Below are 18,443 nucleotides of genomic sequence, written 5' to 3'. Positions count from 1 at the left end.
ATAATGGAGCATGTCTGCATTTTTTAAGTGTTATCCTCAGCTTGAATTTTCTTTTTTAAAAATGTTTGTTTTACTGTGTTTATTACTTTAAAATCTTTCTTAATACAGTGTTACCTTCCCCCTCCATTTTTGAATCTAGCAACACAGATATTCTATTGTATCTGCTGAGAATAAGCTCGTTTTCACTTTTAATTTCTCTAGTAATATTAATTGGCTTGCCACACCAGCTCAAATACTTGAGATTCTTCTTGATGCAGTTGGAATGTGTCTCTGGCTGCCTACTGTTAATGAGCTATGCTTTCAGCCGAGTTCTCTGGGGCAGCAGTCTTGCTTCTGGGAGCTAGGGGAAATGATTGTCCTGACCGACACAAAGTTTTGAAATCTTAAAAATATTTCCATTCTGTTTCAGAGAAAAAAAAAATTAAAATTTCAAATTCTATGAATCAGCAACCCAAACAAAACAAAACAAAATAATAGATTGGAGTAGCTGAAATTCTTTCACCTCAAATTTATCTCTACATATTCTGATAAATTATCATGTATTTCTAGATAGCAAGTCCAGAACCATAAGTGCAATAGCTTTATTAAAACATCTCTATTTCTGTTTACAAGTGATTTCAAATGGTGGTTTTATGTTTTGAACAGTAAAAAGTCCACTTTCTGAACTGTTTTCTTTCAAGAAATTAGGATAATGGAAATTATCTTCAGAAAATTTCTCTTCTACCCATCTCCCACCCTACCAAAATATAATTTTGGCAACCTGGCAGGCCTGTGCAGTATTTTAACTCCCTGTTGTCCTCTGGCTACTGTTTTCCAAGCAGTGATGACTTGAAGACTGAGGAAATAAGAAAAAGCTTCTGAATGGCAAAGAGTTCCCTTGAGATTGATCAAGCACAAGTAGGAAATTTTAGGCTGCAGATGAAAAGAATAAGATAGTAATTCTTCACTGTAGTGATAACATTTCCACAGTAGAGGTAGTGTGTTTCTATCCTACATGTGAGTTTGCCACTATTTTATTTTTGTGGACCTGTTAGCCTTTGATAGACTGGCTATGAAAGTTGTTTCTGGTCTCTGCTAAGAGTATGTAGAGTTACTGTTCACTATTGTTCCGTATTGGAGGTTTGTAGTTTCACCTGCAAATTAATGTGTTGTAGTGTTCAAATCATTTGTCATTAAAATTAGAAAATATTGCATAAAGAATATCTGTGTCAGGGATACCAACATTAGTAGGTAAGCATGCTAATTTAAACACAGACCCGTTCTACCTCAAATCTAGATGCTTGGACTTGGTCGGAGGATGCCACGTTTAGTTCATTTCATCAGTAGCTATAATGATCATGAAGTAGCACACTGAAAATGAGGGCTGCAAAACACTGGAGGCAATTGAATTTTGAAGCTGTCCAGGTTGGTAAACTATTTCACTGTAAAATGGTTTATTCATATATCACCGTTGTCTCCTACTGAAAGCAGCAACTGAACTTTTCATATTCTACTTTTCATATTTTACATATGAACATTTTCATATTCTGCAGCATTTATAATGACCTTCACAGGTGAAACCAGGACTTGGCATGCTTTTTTAAACTCAGATATTTTGCTTTGTTGTCATAGGTAAACCACTTTAACAGTCGGTGTTGAATAAGGACTTAACATTTGGGTTTGCAAATTCTTAACACTTTATAAGCAGACCTCTTTATAATGTTCTGAAATACAGTGAGCATGTGTAGTTGTTATAACCTGTTGGTTTTTTCCCTAAGCATTTGAAGGTTTTAAAGGCATTCAAAACAGATATTGACTAGATCTAATACTAGATCTTATTTCCATAAGTGACATAAATGTTGATCCTACATACGGATGCAATTTCATAAATTCTCTTTATTACGACAGGAATCTGATCATGTTTTAATTTTTCTTATTCTACAACTTTTCTGTGTCATTTCAACCCTTCACCCTGTAAAAAAGGGATACTATCAATTGCACAAGGATGTTGAAAGAACTAAATAATATATGAAGATACAAAACATTGTGTAAATAATTCATACCACACATATTCTTAATAACAATGCTATAATTAGTTCTGCATAAGTTAGAAGGTTTCTAATGCAAATATAAAAATCCTCCCGTATTTTGACTATGTGCTTTAATTGTATAAAACTAAATTCTTACCCTCCACTTAAAATAAATGAAAAAGAAAAAAGTGTTTTGATCATTCAAAACTGTAGCAGAATGATAGAAGTGTAACATGTAATCTTCAACAGTAGAGCTATTTTAAAATCAAAATACCAAATAAACATGGAAACTGTTCACTTGTGAGTCCAGCATCAGCAGCAGAACAAATCCAATGCCTGTGCTAACCATTTATTAATTAGAACAAACAGAACAAATCCAACAGAAACATTTCCCCGACAAAAGCAGTGACCTAAAGGCTCTTTCTAATTACTACCCTTCGTCATTTGCCATTCTTAGCCCACCAGCGAGGATTTTCAGAGCTTTTCTGCCTTTCGCTTTTCCACCATTCTTCATGACATCGATATCTTTCTCTTGTACTTCTTTTTCATTGTGTTTTCTGACTCTGTGGGTTACTCATTGTACTGGTGGTAGCAGGGATGACCTGCAATGGATATGCGATTTGTGCATACAAAGCCCAGATAAAGTCACTGTGACACCCTGGGACTACAGCAGTAGACCTCTTTGGACAGAGAAGTAGGGATGCCCCGAAGACCCAAAGCAAGGTCTTAATTTTTAATTATTTTTAAAAAATAATTACTGAATATTGAGATAAATCCATAGAAGGCAACAGATAAAAAATTCTGGACCTAACTTTAGAGATTCGCTCAACACATAACCCTTCCATACAGATAAAACTGTCAAAAGAAATTAGCATTTCACCAAATTCAGCCGTTTAAAAATATGACTGGTTATATCCTCCTCAGAACAATAAAATGGCAGTTACTCCAGCTGAAGTATGAAAAAGTATCATAATTCCTCTTTTAACAGCATCCAAACAGTCGTAACTTTTTTGATAGGTTCAGGTGAACTCATATTGTCGTGGGCAGCTCGTATTCCTGTGACAGTGATGCAGGTGCGGGGGGTGGCTTGCACAGGGAAGTGCTTCGGGATTAGGCAGATCTGCCTCCTCCCAAAATCCTGTATCGAGTGATTTAGAAGGCAGGTGCTGCCACTGCTATATAGTCCTGAACACAGAAATGCAACTGAGCCTCAGTCGCGTTTGGTTTCTTCTTGCTGGTTGGAATAGGCAGACGGTCGGGCATGTTTTCCACTTCCAAAATTCATCACATTACTTGGCACGTTTGCTGTTTGACTGAAGTACTGAGCTGGCTGGAAACCTCCCCATTCCAGATGGCCAACTTCATGGCGTACTTAGGGCATAGATATGAACGACACTGTGTAAGCTGACGTAAACCAGCACAGACTCTGCTGTGAATGCAATTATATACCATAACTTGACAATCAAACTATTTTCTCAATATAACTGTCTCATAGAGTTAAGTAGATTTGTTTCCCTGTGTATGAAATAGTTTTTCTCACAAAGGCTTCATCCATTGTGTTTTGGTTAAATTTCATACTAGAACCGTGTGTATAAATCCTGTGCCCAGTTCCCATTGGTTTAGGTGTGAATTCCTAATTCCCTTGAGATATTTTGAATTTCCTAATTTAAGTGTATAGAGATTTGGCATTTCTGCCTCCTACATTAAAGTTCAGTAAAACATCTTGACTTATAAACAGGATGGAAAGGAAGCTGCAAAGGGCATGTGCTTATATGCTTCCCTAAATAGGAATGGATATAAATCATGTTCTTCAGGAATTTTTGTGATTCATTTTAAAGTCTTTACAAGACAGAAGGTAGGTGACAATTTTTTTACAGTTTATTTTAGGACCTGAGTCTTTCATTGTACTGTTAATTTGCACCATTTTCCTTGCAAAACAAATATTTTAGCAGTCTCATGATTAAGTTATAATTTGTTTAGCTCAAGCAAATGAAGAATTATTAAAATGAATTAGGTTATAAATTTTGTGGATTGCTAGCTCATTTATATTATCTGTCATCGCTACTCGGATAAAACATGCAATTAGATTTACGGATACAAAGTAGTTAAACACAATCTGAGGAAGAAAATGCTGGAGTTTTCAAAATATTTAAATCGTATGCCTCTTTCTGGTGTTCTGGAAGTGGAAAGAAATGTAGGTTAATTTAGAAGGGATAATTTATAATAGTAAATAAATGGACAATTTTAATGTAAAATGGGGTATGCTTTCTTAAACTGCCCCAACAGTTGGCATTAACTAAAGCAGAATAAAATACATTATTTCTAATAAGACCTAAATCATGCGCTATTGAACTTGTGTTTACTAAAAAAGTGTTTTGACCTGGCTCAGGTGCATGGAACCCTAGGTAAAAGCTTTCACAATGGCTTTTCAAACTATAGGAACAGAAAAGTCTTCTCTTTTGAGAAGATACAGAAATGATATTATGATACTTTGGTTATCAGTCTGATGTGTATGTGCATGGAGGGGTTAGTTTTCTTTTTTTGAGAACTGTTTTCTTATTATTGCATATTGGTCCTGATTACAAATGGAGTATCTGGTTGCTGTTCTGGCTCAAATGGAAATGATGCATGTCAAATTTCAGTGCAGCTATAGCCAGGTGATAGATAGTGTTAACTGATGTGATCCAGTCTCTATAAAGTTGTTATCTCTTAAAATAACGTTACCTTACTTGTCTTTACCACAGTGCATTTTCTCACGTCATGCAATTACTGAAAAGTTCTAAAGTAATTCTGATAACAAAAACCCAAGACAACTGTCTTTGCAATGTAATTTCCTGTACCTGTATCCCAGCACACTTAATATTAGATCTCATTTGTCAAAAACAAGGAAGCAAATATCAGCAACCTGTGTATCTTGGCATTTCAGGTGGGGAAATGGGAGAACAACTCACTGAGCCTGAAGTACTCTGTCTGGCCGAGGTACAGCTCTTTCGCAGACAGCGACCCAGACGATAACCATTTGAGTATTGTCACCCTGGAGGAGGCTCCCTTTGTCATTGTTGAGGATGTGGATCCTTTGATGGAAAGTTGCCAAAAAAACACTGTGCCATGTCGTAAATTTGTCAAAATTAAGTAAGTAAATACACAGCGTTCCTTTTTTTTTTTTTTTGGAGTACAAAATATATTCCCCTATTTTCTCATTAATTCTTTTCTTTACTTCTTTCATTGTATAATTGTTTTCTGATACTTGGCTGTTTTTTTTTTTCTTGCTTCCTATCTTTGCATTTCCTCTTTCTTTTTCCCTTTCCCACACAGTATGCTTTTGTTTGCACATCTTCCTTTTTAATAAGTTAAAAGGTTCTGGTTATATATATGTAAGTCACATTGAATTAACGACAAGATAGTAAGTTTAGAGTAAATTCAAAGTCAACTAGAATTAGCCCTTTTCAGTCACATGAAAGAAGATTATGTTCTAAAATAGAATTGTTTTAATGAGTCCTCTTTGAATTGTTTCCAATTATGTTGAAATATGCCTGTTTTAATTAGTCTTTAACAATTTGAGAATGTCTTCTATTGGAAAATGCACGTTTATGCTGAAATTTTGTACAGGATAAAGTACTCCAGCATAAAATACCCCTGTGACATACCATCTAGAGAAAAGTCCCCTGCTTTGATTGCTTTATGACTTTGGAGCAGTCATTAGAAATCAGTGGAAAATTTCTCGTTGTGCATTTATCAGTGTTGTTTCACCCGTTCTGTGGTTCAGTCTACGTATTTATGAACTGAATATAACAACATTTTTTTACTGAGCAGATGTTAGAGAACTTAATGCATGTTTCTGAAGATTTCCAGAGAACGCTAAATGGTTGTGCACGTGCTTCCTGAAGTCCAGAGAAACATTTTTTTTTACATAACTGTGCTTAGTCAAGTTCTAAACTTGACTTGAGTTCTAACTTGAGTTCTAACCTTGACTTCTAAACTGGAGTTTTATTTTAATTTTGAATTCTTTCAAAGGCTGTAAAATATTGCCTTGGCTTCTGAAGATGCTTATACTAAAAAGTTCTAGAGGTCATGAAATGAACATTTCAGAAAAAAAATAAAGGGAAATCCCTCGTCTTTGCACTCAAAGGCGGCCTGAAATTCACCTTCTCAAAGTGCAGAAAAAGGTGTAGCATCCATTTTCAGTACGGTGAACTGCTGTGCCTTTATATAGCTTACATATTGGGAAGTTCTCTAATTACTAAATGACATGTAGTCTTACGTCTTGAAAGTAAAAGTAATAAATGTTTAATCTAAGCCTAAGAGAGAGATTAGTGAGAGGAGACTGTGTGTCTTGATGGAGAAGTGAAGTGCAGTAGGCTGGATACTGCAGCAGAAAGCATGTCATCCAAGGTCTACCATTATCTTCTATTTATCCCTCGTCAAGCAACTGTGTTATGATTAGTAAGAGCTACAAACATCATATAAAGCATCCTGTGGATTATTTCTCCATCGATTCAGAAAAACATGGTCACTGACAAGTATGACAAAATGTTGTTTCACGGTATGCTGAATCTTGCTGTTGTGGTTCTTCTGTTTTTCCCAGTAGAAATGTTTATGTCTCTCTTCTCTGTTGACAGCAACTCAACTAATGAGGGAACCAACGTAAAGAAGTGCTGCAAAGGATTCTGCATTGATATCTTGAAGAAGTTGTCTAAAACTGTCAAGTTCACATATGACCTGTATTTGGTGACTAATGGGAAACATGGCAAAAAAGTCAATAATGTGTGGAATGGAATGATTGGTGAAGTAAGTTCTGTTAGGTAAAAGAGCTCTTAAGGAAGAATTTAGCAATGTTTGTTTTTAATTCTTTTGGAGAAATGAGGTATTCTCTACTGAGTAATATTGGTGGTGTCTTCTCTTTGTGGATCAGGTGGTATATCATCGTGCAGTTATGGCTGTGGGGTCTCTCACTATTAATGAAGAGCGCTCTGAAGTGGTTGACTTTTCAGTGCCATTTGTTGAGACTGGGATTAGTGTCATGGTGTCACGGAGCAATGGCACAGTTTCACCATCTGCTTTTCTAGGTATGATTCTCCAACCCATCCAGATCATTTAATTACATTTCTATAGAGTTGGGTATGTTTCATTGTTCATGAAGCTATATAGTGCATTGACATGTTTCTGCCAAGTTTTGAATTTTACATTAGGAAGTTTGTACTGTGTTGATGTGCTGATTATCATGCTTATTAGCCCACAAAGGTAGTGCTATTAGTTTCAGATACAGTAAGTGAAAACCAATGATTCGGTGAAAACCAAATCAGTAGATTTCAATATAAAAAAGAATCCCCCAAAATCTTCAGTTGGGAAAATTACTTTGTCAAAAACTTTACAAACTCATTTATGCTTGTTTAGCCCCTTATAAATGGTTTCATATAATTTTAACAGTCACATTCACAAAATAATTTAAAAACCCCTTGTAGAATAGCTAAGAAAAAGAGACTTCTTTATGATTAGAAGAGGTCTGTCAGCTAATTTGATAATAGTTACCTCTGGCTTCTGAACACCATACTACTGCACTGGAGAGCTTCTGAATGTTTTCTCCATTGATGCAATTGAACAGTGGAGTTGTGATGATGCAGTTGAACTGTGGAGACATAGCAAAGAAATGAAAGGCTGGACAGAAAGGAGGTGGGATATAAAGAAACAGAGACTTTGGTCTTCTTTCCTTGTTTGCTTCTTGTTTCAATTGTTCATTTCTCCTTTCATTATTTCCCTCTCCTTCTCTTTAGTGCTTATTGTTTACTTCTGTATTTGGTGGTTTGCCTGAATTTACCTGAAGCTGAAAGGAGAATGAGCTATGAGATGGATCAAAAGTGCCCGGAATGCTGTTATGTTCCTCATAGTGTATTTGGGCCCAGTATTTTTAAAGATATTTTGCACAGGAAAATAGTGCTAGTGACACTAAAATAATTTAAGTGAAATTGGAAAAAAAAAAAAAAAATCAGTATTTTCCAGATATCTTATGGAACAGTTTAGTATGTTCAAGTCCATTGGGTCAGCAGTGATGCCATTTTTGCATCACTGATTGTATGGTTTCTTTTTAGATTGCTAAGTATAGGTTCTTCACTTCCACTGAAATCACTTGTAGCCATCGAGGAGCAGATTGTTGGTGTAGTATCAGCTGCAAGTGGGCAAATAATTGGGTTTTCTTGCACAAGAATCATCATTTAGCCACAGAGTTTATTTCTCATACCTGTTCCATAAAGGCATATTACAGAGATGATGCAAATAAATATAACACAGTGAGTAATCAAATAACTTCTCAAAGTGATACCTAAACAGATTTTGTTGGTGGTTAATATTTTTGTTTAATGAATGAAAGACTTTTTAATGAAATTGTAAGAGGTTGTACTTTTAATGAAAATATTCAGATAATGTCTTTTCATTTCTATAAGTCATTGACTTGTAAAGTTAATTCATTTTTAAAATTGCAGTTGCAGCACATTGAAATTATCATTTGAACTATAAGTACTGGGGTATTTTCTAAATGTGTTGCAAGTGCAGTTGATTTTTACTATGGACTCTGCTTACCTCTTAAAAATCTGCTTACAGCTACCATCAAAAGAGAGGCTGCTTTTGCATTTTTCATAACAACATAGTTATTAAATTTCTAAAATGCATTTCATGTCATTGGTTTAGTTGGATGCACATATAATTCAAAAAGTAAAAATAACCCCTTCTCATAAAGCTCTGTAGAATAGCATTACTTTTGAAGAAATCTGATTTACTGCACCAATAAATCAAGTCTATGCTCTCAGAAGTATGTTCTGTTTTTTCAGATGTAGATGAAACTGCTGCTTTACTGGAATTGACTGTGTATTTTGATAAGGTGTGCATAGTAGTAAAATGCTTTGCCGTGCAAAATACTATCAGGCAGATAAATGAATTTATTCACAGACTGATTTTGTTTCAATTAAGTGAATGTCTAAGAACAGAGTCATCTTACATAATTCTTTTAAAGATTTTTAAAAAATCTGTCAAATACAATATTATGTTTTTAAAATAGCACTTGATTACAGTTCATGAAATATCTGTTTTTGTGATTTGTTACTATGAATGTAGACAGGTACAGGATGTTGTCTGAAATACATTTTCCATTCAGTGGTTCTGTCCAATAGATCTAAGTAACTGATGGGCTGACAGCCTCTTCCTCATTATCTTCTGTGTTCTGATTCTGATGTGTGTGTCTCCTTCAAATGAGAATTTTATCTACATTAAAACATTTTCATATCATACTAAAATTCATATACACTAGATCCACAAATAAATTTTTTGAAGATTCTGTGGAGATTTGATTCAACTTTATTTAAACAAACAAACAAAATAAAGGAAACCTCAAATCCAAATTTCTATATTTTTAAGAGGAAGGTGAGGTCAGTTTTCTTATTTGGAGGGATTGGTGGAATAGGAAATCTATGCCCCTGTTCATTTTATTTATTGTTTAAGTATTGCTTTTGGTGGTGGGAGGTAAGACTTGAAGTTAGTGGAGTAAGACTCTTTTTCATTGCTCAATATTCTCCATTGCCAATCATTTGAAATGTACGCTGGCAAGTTATATATTAGTATTTTTCTGCCATATCATAGCTTTACTGAAAATTCTTATAAAACCTGCTGCTTGCCTAGGGGAAATTCTCTTTCTGTCCTTTGAGAATGAAAGAACAGTGCTGAATGTGTCATTTGATCTCTAATATGACAGGAAGATCGACTTTGTTATTCAATTGATTTTGTACATGTTCAATCTTACCGCTTGCTATTCTAAATAGCTTTGTATTTTCATATTGCTTCTTATAATCCTCCACCTCATTACCAGACTGCTTTAATTATTAAAGAACATTCTGCTTAAACTGTTGTTTATAGCCCACTTTTTCACATCGGCTTGTTTTGCCCTTTGCCTTATTTAGATTTTGATAAATTACCATTGCTGTTTCTACACTGTTGCTTTTGATAAGCATATCAGGCTTGCTTTCTTCTGTGAGAGTGCTGTCAAAATTGTATGATAGTTTTATGTGAATTCCAATTTAATCCAATTAATATGTGAATTCATAGAGTATTTGTTATTAACTGTATTTGGCTACATAATGTCCTTTACCTGTCTGCATCTGAACGGATCTTTCTCAGCCTTTTAAGAATTCTTTTATTTTGCTAACTTACTCTTCCAAACAAATAATTATAGTAATTGAAAGAACTTCATAACCTGTCTTAAAAATAAAATAATTTAAAAAAAAAAAATTTAAAACCCTTGTTCCTTAGCCTTATCTTAAAAATAGAAAGAGAACAGTTTGGCTTAAAATTTCCCTGCCCTGCCTTTTTAGTTCACATCCAAAATCACCAGTGGGGCTATTTGGAATTTGGTCTTTTCTTGGTTTCAAATTTCTGAAGAAATTGTAACAAAGACAAATGATGTCATGAGATTTCTATGCTTTGGCCCAAATTATTACACTTCATTCTAGTTCTGAGTGTAGAATTAGTGTAGAATTCCTGCTAACTTGGGCAAGGTTTAGATTGGGCTATTGGGCTTAGCACACCTCAACTCTCACTCATAGACGGTTCTTGCAATGATGGAAGAATTTTCAGTGCTTCAAATCTTAATTTAAATTCAAAGAATGAAGAAGTTAGGATGGAGGAACCTCTTGGGCTTTCAAAAACATTGGAAGGCAAATGCATTGGAAGGCAAAGCATTGGAACACCCTAATTTCCTGTCCTTTCAAGTGCTTCTTGATTCTGTCCTAATTTGAAATAGTATACTAAGATTTTTTTTCTCACACTTCAGAGCACACTCACACTTGCATTATCTACCAAAATTAGTATATAAAATGCCCCCAGATAAAGAGATATTACTTTGCCATACAAAACCTTTCTTACATATATCCTTATACCATGATAGCTACCACAGGGACTCCTGAAATGACAGAAAATTTGTGTTTGGGCAAGATATTTAAGAACTTTGTGCTATCACAGGCTATTACTGTATCCAATCCTTTCAAAAAGTTGGTGCTTAGTCTGGTATTTGAAACTGCTTTTAGATTTCTTTTCCAACCTACTTCTTTTACTTAATCATGTTTTTTTCTGTCTTTCAAACCAACATTCAGTTTTCCATAAAAACATTTTGTTTTCAGAAATTTGCTCCCAGATGAGAATGAGACTTTCAAAAGGATCGGTTTGCAATTGGTAAAAACAATAAAACAATATCTTCATTGCAGGTAGATGAAAGTGAACACAGAGAGAAAAAAATCCTGAAAAAAAAAAATTTAGTTTGAATGCAATTATTCAGCTTTTTCCCCTAACACTTTTTGTTGGATAGAAAACAAGAGAGAAGTCTACTTCACTGAATTACCAAATGTATTAAACATATGCTTAATTGCTTTTGCTCTGCAGAAACACAGTCATAATGGTTGGACCATTCTGTTGATAAATGCATATAACATAGGATAAATAGAAATGGGCTACCTGATTGTAGACTGAATAAGCAGCGAGTCAAATCAATTATTTGCCACTCAGTGTCAGTGAAGGCTTTGTTGAAGAAAAGTACGCAGCCTTTGTTTTTGAATTGCAACTTACATTTAAGATTTAGACTGTATGAATTTTGTGTATTTACTAACAGCAGTTCTTTATATATTGCTACTTGGTTAATTGCTAGCATTTTGGTTGGTAAAAGCTAATTTAAAGAAAGCTGCTGGGCTTTAGCCGAAGACATTAGAATTCTTGTGCTGCGACTGGTTTAATGAACTGTGTTTCTGTTTCTTTTGTCTATTTTGCTGCAGAGCCTTTTAGTGCTTCTGTCTGGGTGATGATGTTTGTGATGCTTCTCATTGTGTCCGCCATGGCTGTCTTTATATTTGAGTACTTTAGTCCTGTAGGATATAACAGGAACTTAGCACAAGGGAGAGGTAAGCTTTGCATTTTACACAACCCTAAAGCTATAAAAAAATCATGTATTTATTTCCCATACCTTGCCGTCCATCTTTTAAAATAAATATAACATAGGAATAAAACAGTGAAAACAGCTATAAAACTATATTTGCTCTTCATTTAAAATACTATTTCCTCAGGGCTTATATGCTCATTGTATTCTAATTAATTGAAATAACGACATATAGAAGGGTAACTGATATCAGAGAGTCGTATTCAGGCAGCGTTTGGTCACTACACTGTATCAGTTGTAGAGTGTCAGCTTAAAAAAGCATTGGAATAAGTTCTAAAGACTCCTCACTCTCGTGAATTCATGGTTAGTTCAGAGAAAATTATCTGAACTGGTGTGGTTTGGTGGATAATCTGGAAAAATAGCAGTTACGTTGTATATAGTTTTATATAGTCCCTATAAAGTCTGATGAACTCAGCCTTGAAATGAGGCCAGTGGCAGAAGGGCATCACGTCTTTTTGTGTAGCATCCATGGTTATAGAAACCTCATTTTCAAAATACACCAGCACAACAAATTTAATACAGAGCTTGCCTTTCTTGTTGAAAGCTGCAGTTGTATATTATTAGCACTTTGACCTGAGAATGAGATCTTATGTATTGTGGTGCCCTCATCCTTCCCTTTCTTTACTTACAGTTGAGAGTGCAGCCTGTTTTTAATTTCTAAATCATACTTGCCTCACGTTATAACAAGAGATCTTCCAGTTTAGTGAACACAGTTCTGGAGACTACTACAAGCTAATGGTTTCTTCTAGATTATGATTGGGTTGTTCCCTGAAAAAGGGGATTATTATAATGTTTAAATGATGTTATCATTTCAATAAGATGGTAAATGTGTAATCTCTGTCCAAAATAAACACTGTGTTTAGGAAGGGGAAATCAAAGGCAAATACAGACACTGGGGAAGTAGGGGCTAGGCTGTTCTTTTCTGTGCCACCTCATGTGCCAGAATTGATTATTTAGTGTACTTACGGCTACAAAGGCATATTATGGCACTAGACAATCCTAACTTAGCTCTAGAGACTTGCCACAAATCCAGCTGCCGTTCATTTGAAACATGGGAAGCTTAAAATAAATGGGACTCTTTATGTAGATTACTCCTCTCCCTAGGCGTTTTTGGCAGGATGAAGCTCAATGGTAATAGAATCTCCAGTAGCATAAACAGAACTTTAGACTGCTTTCTTGGCATATACTTTCCTTATCATTTTTGCTCAGAAAATACATATTATCCCTGTATCAGCTCAATCTTAAATGGCTCTAGAAGGTAGTTTCATAAACCAAAAGTCAGCTCCATTGTGTTTATTTTACTGCATTCTATCTTCTTAGCACTGCTGCAGAACAGAAAGAGGATAATCTAAGATGTTATGTTTGATTGCATTGGGAAAAATTTGCACTGTATTAGAGAGGATTTCTACTGAAATGAGAATATGCACTGAGTATACCCACTTTGGGTTTTATTCTTTTAATAATAATTAAGTTATTATTAAAATAAATTATAATTAAATTAATAACTAAATCTGAGTTTGTAATGTGCATCCCTTGGATAAAGGGACAGGGCAGGGAAGGAGGTAATATTATAGGTATCTACATCAGAGCTTATTGTCTGAATTGCCATTTAATTGAAAAATAGATACTTATAAAAAGGTCGAATGAGTCACAGTCAGGGGAGGTCTGTGTCTTTCCATTGAGGATAAAAGGAGTCTGGATGACGAGCAATATGTGATGACTGCACTATACTTACCTAGAGCTGGGTAAGAACAAACTTCCCTTTATTCTCATAGGGCTGTACAAATAAGGGCTTTTAAGTGGATAATAGCATTGCTAATCCACTTCTGCCACTATGTGGGCATGAGGGCATCGTGCTGACTACTTCCTGCTTTGGGATGAATTAAAAGCTGACTGAAAACAGGAATAACAAAAATTACAGAATGGATTAGCCGGGACAGGTTTTTACCTGTAATGCCACCACATTTGAAGCCACGGAACTGACTCTGAACATGTGAGGTAGCCAGAGGAGTTCGCTCTAAGTTACGTATCTATGCAGGTAGCTCCTTTGTCTTGGCTTTCTGATTTATCCTCTGAGTGCAAAGTTGCTTAAAAGTAGGTGACGTATTCACACATTTTGATCTTAAATATACATACATAAAGTTCAAAAGGCATGATGTTGGAAGACTGGAGATGATAAAAAATAATTTGGGTAAGAAAAGTACTAGAATTGAATCATTAAAACTTAAACTCACAGTTTTACATTTTATATGTCCGCTGGCACAGAAGACTGAAAGGGGCAATACTGTGGCACATACCTTACTGCAACAGAAATACCACTTTGCTTCTCCGAACCTATGCTTTCCATTTTCTTTTTAAAACTTTGAACTAAATGCCACATAGAAAAATGTTGAATTATTTTTTACAAATATGGAAATTAATGTCATTACAATAGAGAGTACCTATGGTAAATCCTGTGATTCCACTGGGAGTACAGTGAACATGTACTGAAATATTTTTTAACCATGTCTTTGTGAGTAATTTGTTGTTATTACGTAGGGTATCTTGCCAAGGTTTAATTTAACTGCAACTAAAATAACTGCTTTTTGCAATTACAGATCCCCATGGACCATCCTTTACCATTGGAAAGGCAGTGTGGTTACTCTGGGGCTTGGTATTCAACAACTCTGTGCCTGTGCAAAACCCCAAAGGGACAACAAGTAAAATCATGGTGTCGGTTTGGGCTTTCTTTGCTGTCATTTTCCTGGCTAGTTATACTGCCAACTTAGCTGCATTTATGATTCAAGAGGAATTTGTTGACCAAGTGACTGGACTGAGTGATAAAAAGGTAGGTCTTCAGCTCAAAAGAGGTCAGTGTCCATTCTTCATAATTCTTGTACAAATTTGTACTTTGTGCTAAAAAAACTCTGAGCAAGATAATTGAAAAGTACCTTTATTTTGTGATGAAAATCAATTCCTGTTTGATTAAAAGGAATGCCTCACCAATATACAAAAGCTTCAAAAATGAAAAAGTCAGTTTGAAGGCAGGGAAGGCATATTTGAAATTATTTGAACACTTCTGTGTGGAATATTAATAATATATTAATTGACAAAATATTCATAAAACCAGCAACTATCCAGTAATTATCAGAAGCCAGTTAATGCTCCTGAAAAAGTGTCTTTTCGCTTTCTATGTAGTGTGCAAGGAAGTTATAAAAGAGTTCAGATTTAAAGTGGTGCCAGCACAAATCAGCAAAAAGAAATGATAAAAAGTGACACATATTGTCTGTGAATGTTTGAATGTTTTCCTTGTATAGAATGGCAAGAGTAAATAGGAAAAATAAGCAGATTAGAAAGTTTGCGGTTTTCTGTTGTTACATTGAAGTGTGATGTAAGTTACATAGGCTAAGGCACAGAATTTTGATGTGGTTGTGGAAGATGCTTTCCTAATTCAAGAACTTCTGTGAGAATTTCACTTTGAGTTAGCTTAACTCTACTCAAGTTTCACATAAACCAAATAATAAATATGCTTATTTTTCATATTGTTCTAGCTTGTCTGAACTTTCTTCTGCTGCAAGTATACTTCCCAGATCTTTGTACTTGTGAATTTTAATCAGTAGTCTTATAAATCAGAAACCTAGTAATTACTTCTTTTTTATTTCATTTCTGTGACCGCTTTGTAATAGTGGTATTGCATGGAGGGATTGAAGTCCATTTGCAAAATTATTGTTGTGATGGATATGCACAAAATACATGAAGGGCATACTGTTTTCAAGTTTGTGCCCCGTTGTTTTAAAATGAAACTAAATATTGACATTAAGAAGTAATATTTAAATAGAGTATAGCACAGGGGAGAACTTCACAAGGGATTTTTCTCAAAGGACAGAAAATAAAGGAAATTGTTATTCAAAAGAAGGCAACAGCTCAGGTAGCCTTGTGTCTGTTTTTTGTTTTAACCGCTTTTTATGACCAGCCTTTGGTTGATCTCCTGAAGCATCAAAGCATGAATTGCAAGCATGGCTAGAGGAAAGACAGATAGATAAAAAGAAACAAAAAATGATAGTAGTTTTGTTTTCATTAAGTTGTGTTGCCGCAAAACATTTGAAAGAGTATGAAGATTGTTAAATATACCTAAGATAATAGTCTTAGTAAGAGACAAATAAAAGGTATTCTTCTCTTGAGGATTAAAAAAAAGGATTTGAGAAATGTCTTTCTTCTGTTTGTGAGAAAGTACAGAGCATTTTCTTGGGAAGTCTCGGTTTTGGCAGGATTTGGCTTGCACCTGGCACAGCACAAACATTTGGATCTGCCAGTTCACCCTTATCTTCCTCTTTTTGCTGGCTGTTTGCCAGTCTCACCTATAGGCTGGGAAAATGTCAGTATTTGTTCACTAATAACTTCCTTATTTTTGTCATTTTTTTATTCTCTCTGCTAAGTAGGATTTTATTTCCACAAAAAGCAAAATAAAAATAAATAGAAAGATACTTGAATCAGAAAATACCATCTGTTTTTGTGTGGTCTGCTGATCATTTATTTGATCTGCCACCTTTGTTTTTATTTTACAGTTCTTCAAAATTTGCCTGAAGCATATAGAGATAAATCAGGGGAGCCATGCCTTTTCTGATTAAATTAAACAAGCCAGAAAAGCAATGATCTATTTCAAAACGTTCTCCTTGTCATACACAGGTTTTGCCTCCTCCACAATCTTGAGATTTCTCAGATTTTAAAAATTCAAATAATTAAGGATAATTTATGGGAATATAATCTGATTCATGTTAAATTGTTTTTCTCCCCTCTTTGCCTTGTTGCTGGAATGTTGGTAGTAGAACAGTTCAGGAACTTGCAACAATTTTACTGTTGTTCAGTAGAGACCTCTGACTCTTGCTGCAAGCAAAGCGATAATAGGCAAAGGCCAGTGAGAAGGGACAGAAGTATGGGTAAAATTAATTTTAAATAAGTAATATCTAGAAGTTCAATAAATTTTTGAAAAAACTTCTGGGCTGGTGAATCAGTTTACTATTCTTCCCCTCTCCCCTTTTTCCTACTGCCACAACTGAAGAGTCAAGTTCTTTTGTCAATGCTGTATTGTCAATGCAATAAAGTATTCCCAATTAGAGATACTGGGGTTTCTCAATCCAGCTCCATACGTGATAGACTATAGAGAAGAGAAGCCAGGAAAAACCCCTTCTCTCTTTGAGCAGTCATCCCTGACCCTCAGCATTCAGTATCTTCCCATTCAGGAAATGTGTTACAGCTAGCATCTGGTTCACCAGGTTTGCTGAACACATGATAACGTGCTATTTACCCTTCTTCGTTTTAAGACCTCTTGATAGTTTCCTCAACCTTCATAATGTTGCTAATGAATTTCTGAATGCCATGTCATCTATGTGTCACCCAGAAATACACGGCACAGCATGTACTGGAGTTACTAGGGGTGGGTGTTCATAAACTCAAATGATTCAGAAAATGAGAAGAAAATTATATTTTGACATTCTTGTGTATGTAAAAGATTTTTAAAAGCTTTGTGTTCATAAAATGTACAGAAAATGAGTCCAAAACTATCCAGCAAAGCTGGCATTCGTAGCACTTGTTACTTTTGAGACCATTTATGCCTTTTTCATGTAATGAGAGAGAGACAAGATTACTAAGGAAGAGTAGATAGCAGTGGACAGAATTGTCTTGCAAAGTGTTTCTCTGCTGTGATTCCTCCACACAGTCACATTTTAAGAAATGCCCCACGTGCATGGGGTCTAGGGGATTCTTTTCAACCTTAATAGGAAGCCTTAGTTATGCCATTTACAGGTTCCTTATTTTTGCAAGATTCACAGTATTCTTGTCACCTTGGCTTTATATTGTTGTGCAATAAGATGTCACAAGCTCTGTAGTTACTTAGAGTTATGTCTGTGTGAAAACAGAGCAGGCTGAGGTCAAAAGGCAACATGGATGATGGGACAGTTAGGGTGACCCTCTTACCCTGATCCATCTCTCCACTTCAATATTAGACCTTTACAGTGCTTTGTGAGGGTTGTCAGGCATAGATATTGACTGCATTTCAGTAACTGATGATTATAATAACAGTCTTGGAATTACTAATAGCTGTATTTTTCAAAGATCAGAAATCAGATTGTCAGTGTTTTCCATCTGGTAAAAGAAGAGAAGAGAGAGTTCAGATATGGGTGTTATTCTATCACTACACACCAGCCATAATTCCTGTTAAAATCTGTGTTAGCAGAGGGAGAATATTTACTATTTTCTACTCTTTTAGTAATGTTTTCCACAACTCCTTAAAATACTCCAGAACAGTAAAAAACAACTGTTCTGAATACCAGCCTTTTCAGGCAAGATGCAAATCTTCAGATTAAGTCAATATTTAATGTTTGTGAAAGATCACTTTAACTGACTTAATGAAGTTGTCAGTTTTATTAAGGCATATAGGTAAAACAAAATAAAAGCAAAAGATTGGAGTTTTGTTGCCATGTGCCATGGTTCTA

General features: G+C 35.1%; 1 protein-coding gene across 1 annotated transcript in view; it reads left to right on the top strand.

Moving 5' to 3' along the window:
• The window catches only part of GRIN2A (glutamate ionotropic receptor NMDA type subunit 2A), a 178,109-nt gene that overhangs the window by 121,072 nt on the left and 38,594 nt on the right, over nucleotides 1-18,443 (top strand). The window contains exons 4-8 of the mRNA XM_075164947.1: nucleotides 4,936-5,141; nucleotides 6,629-6,797; nucleotides 6,922-7,075; nucleotides 11,813-11,938; nucleotides 14,571-14,800. Of these exons, the coding sequence (XP_075021048.1) occupies nucleotides 4,936-5,141; nucleotides 6,629-6,797; nucleotides 6,922-7,075; nucleotides 11,813-11,938; nucleotides 14,571-14,800 (885 nt within the window). The remainder of the gene's footprint in view (nucleotides 1-4,935; nucleotides 5,142-6,628; nucleotides 6,798-6,921; nucleotides 7,076-11,812; nucleotides 11,939-14,570; nucleotides 14,801-18,443) is intronic.

This window comes from Calonectris borealis, chromosome 16 (genome assembly GCF_964195595.1).
Source record: "Calonectris borealis chromosome 16, bCalBor7.hap1.2, whole genome shotgun sequence".
NCBI lineage: Eukaryota > Metazoa > Chordata > Aves > Procellariiformes > Procellariidae > Calonectris > Calonectris borealis.
Note: the sequence above shows the minus strand (reverse complement) of the source record. Positions and strands in the feature narration are given on the sequence as shown.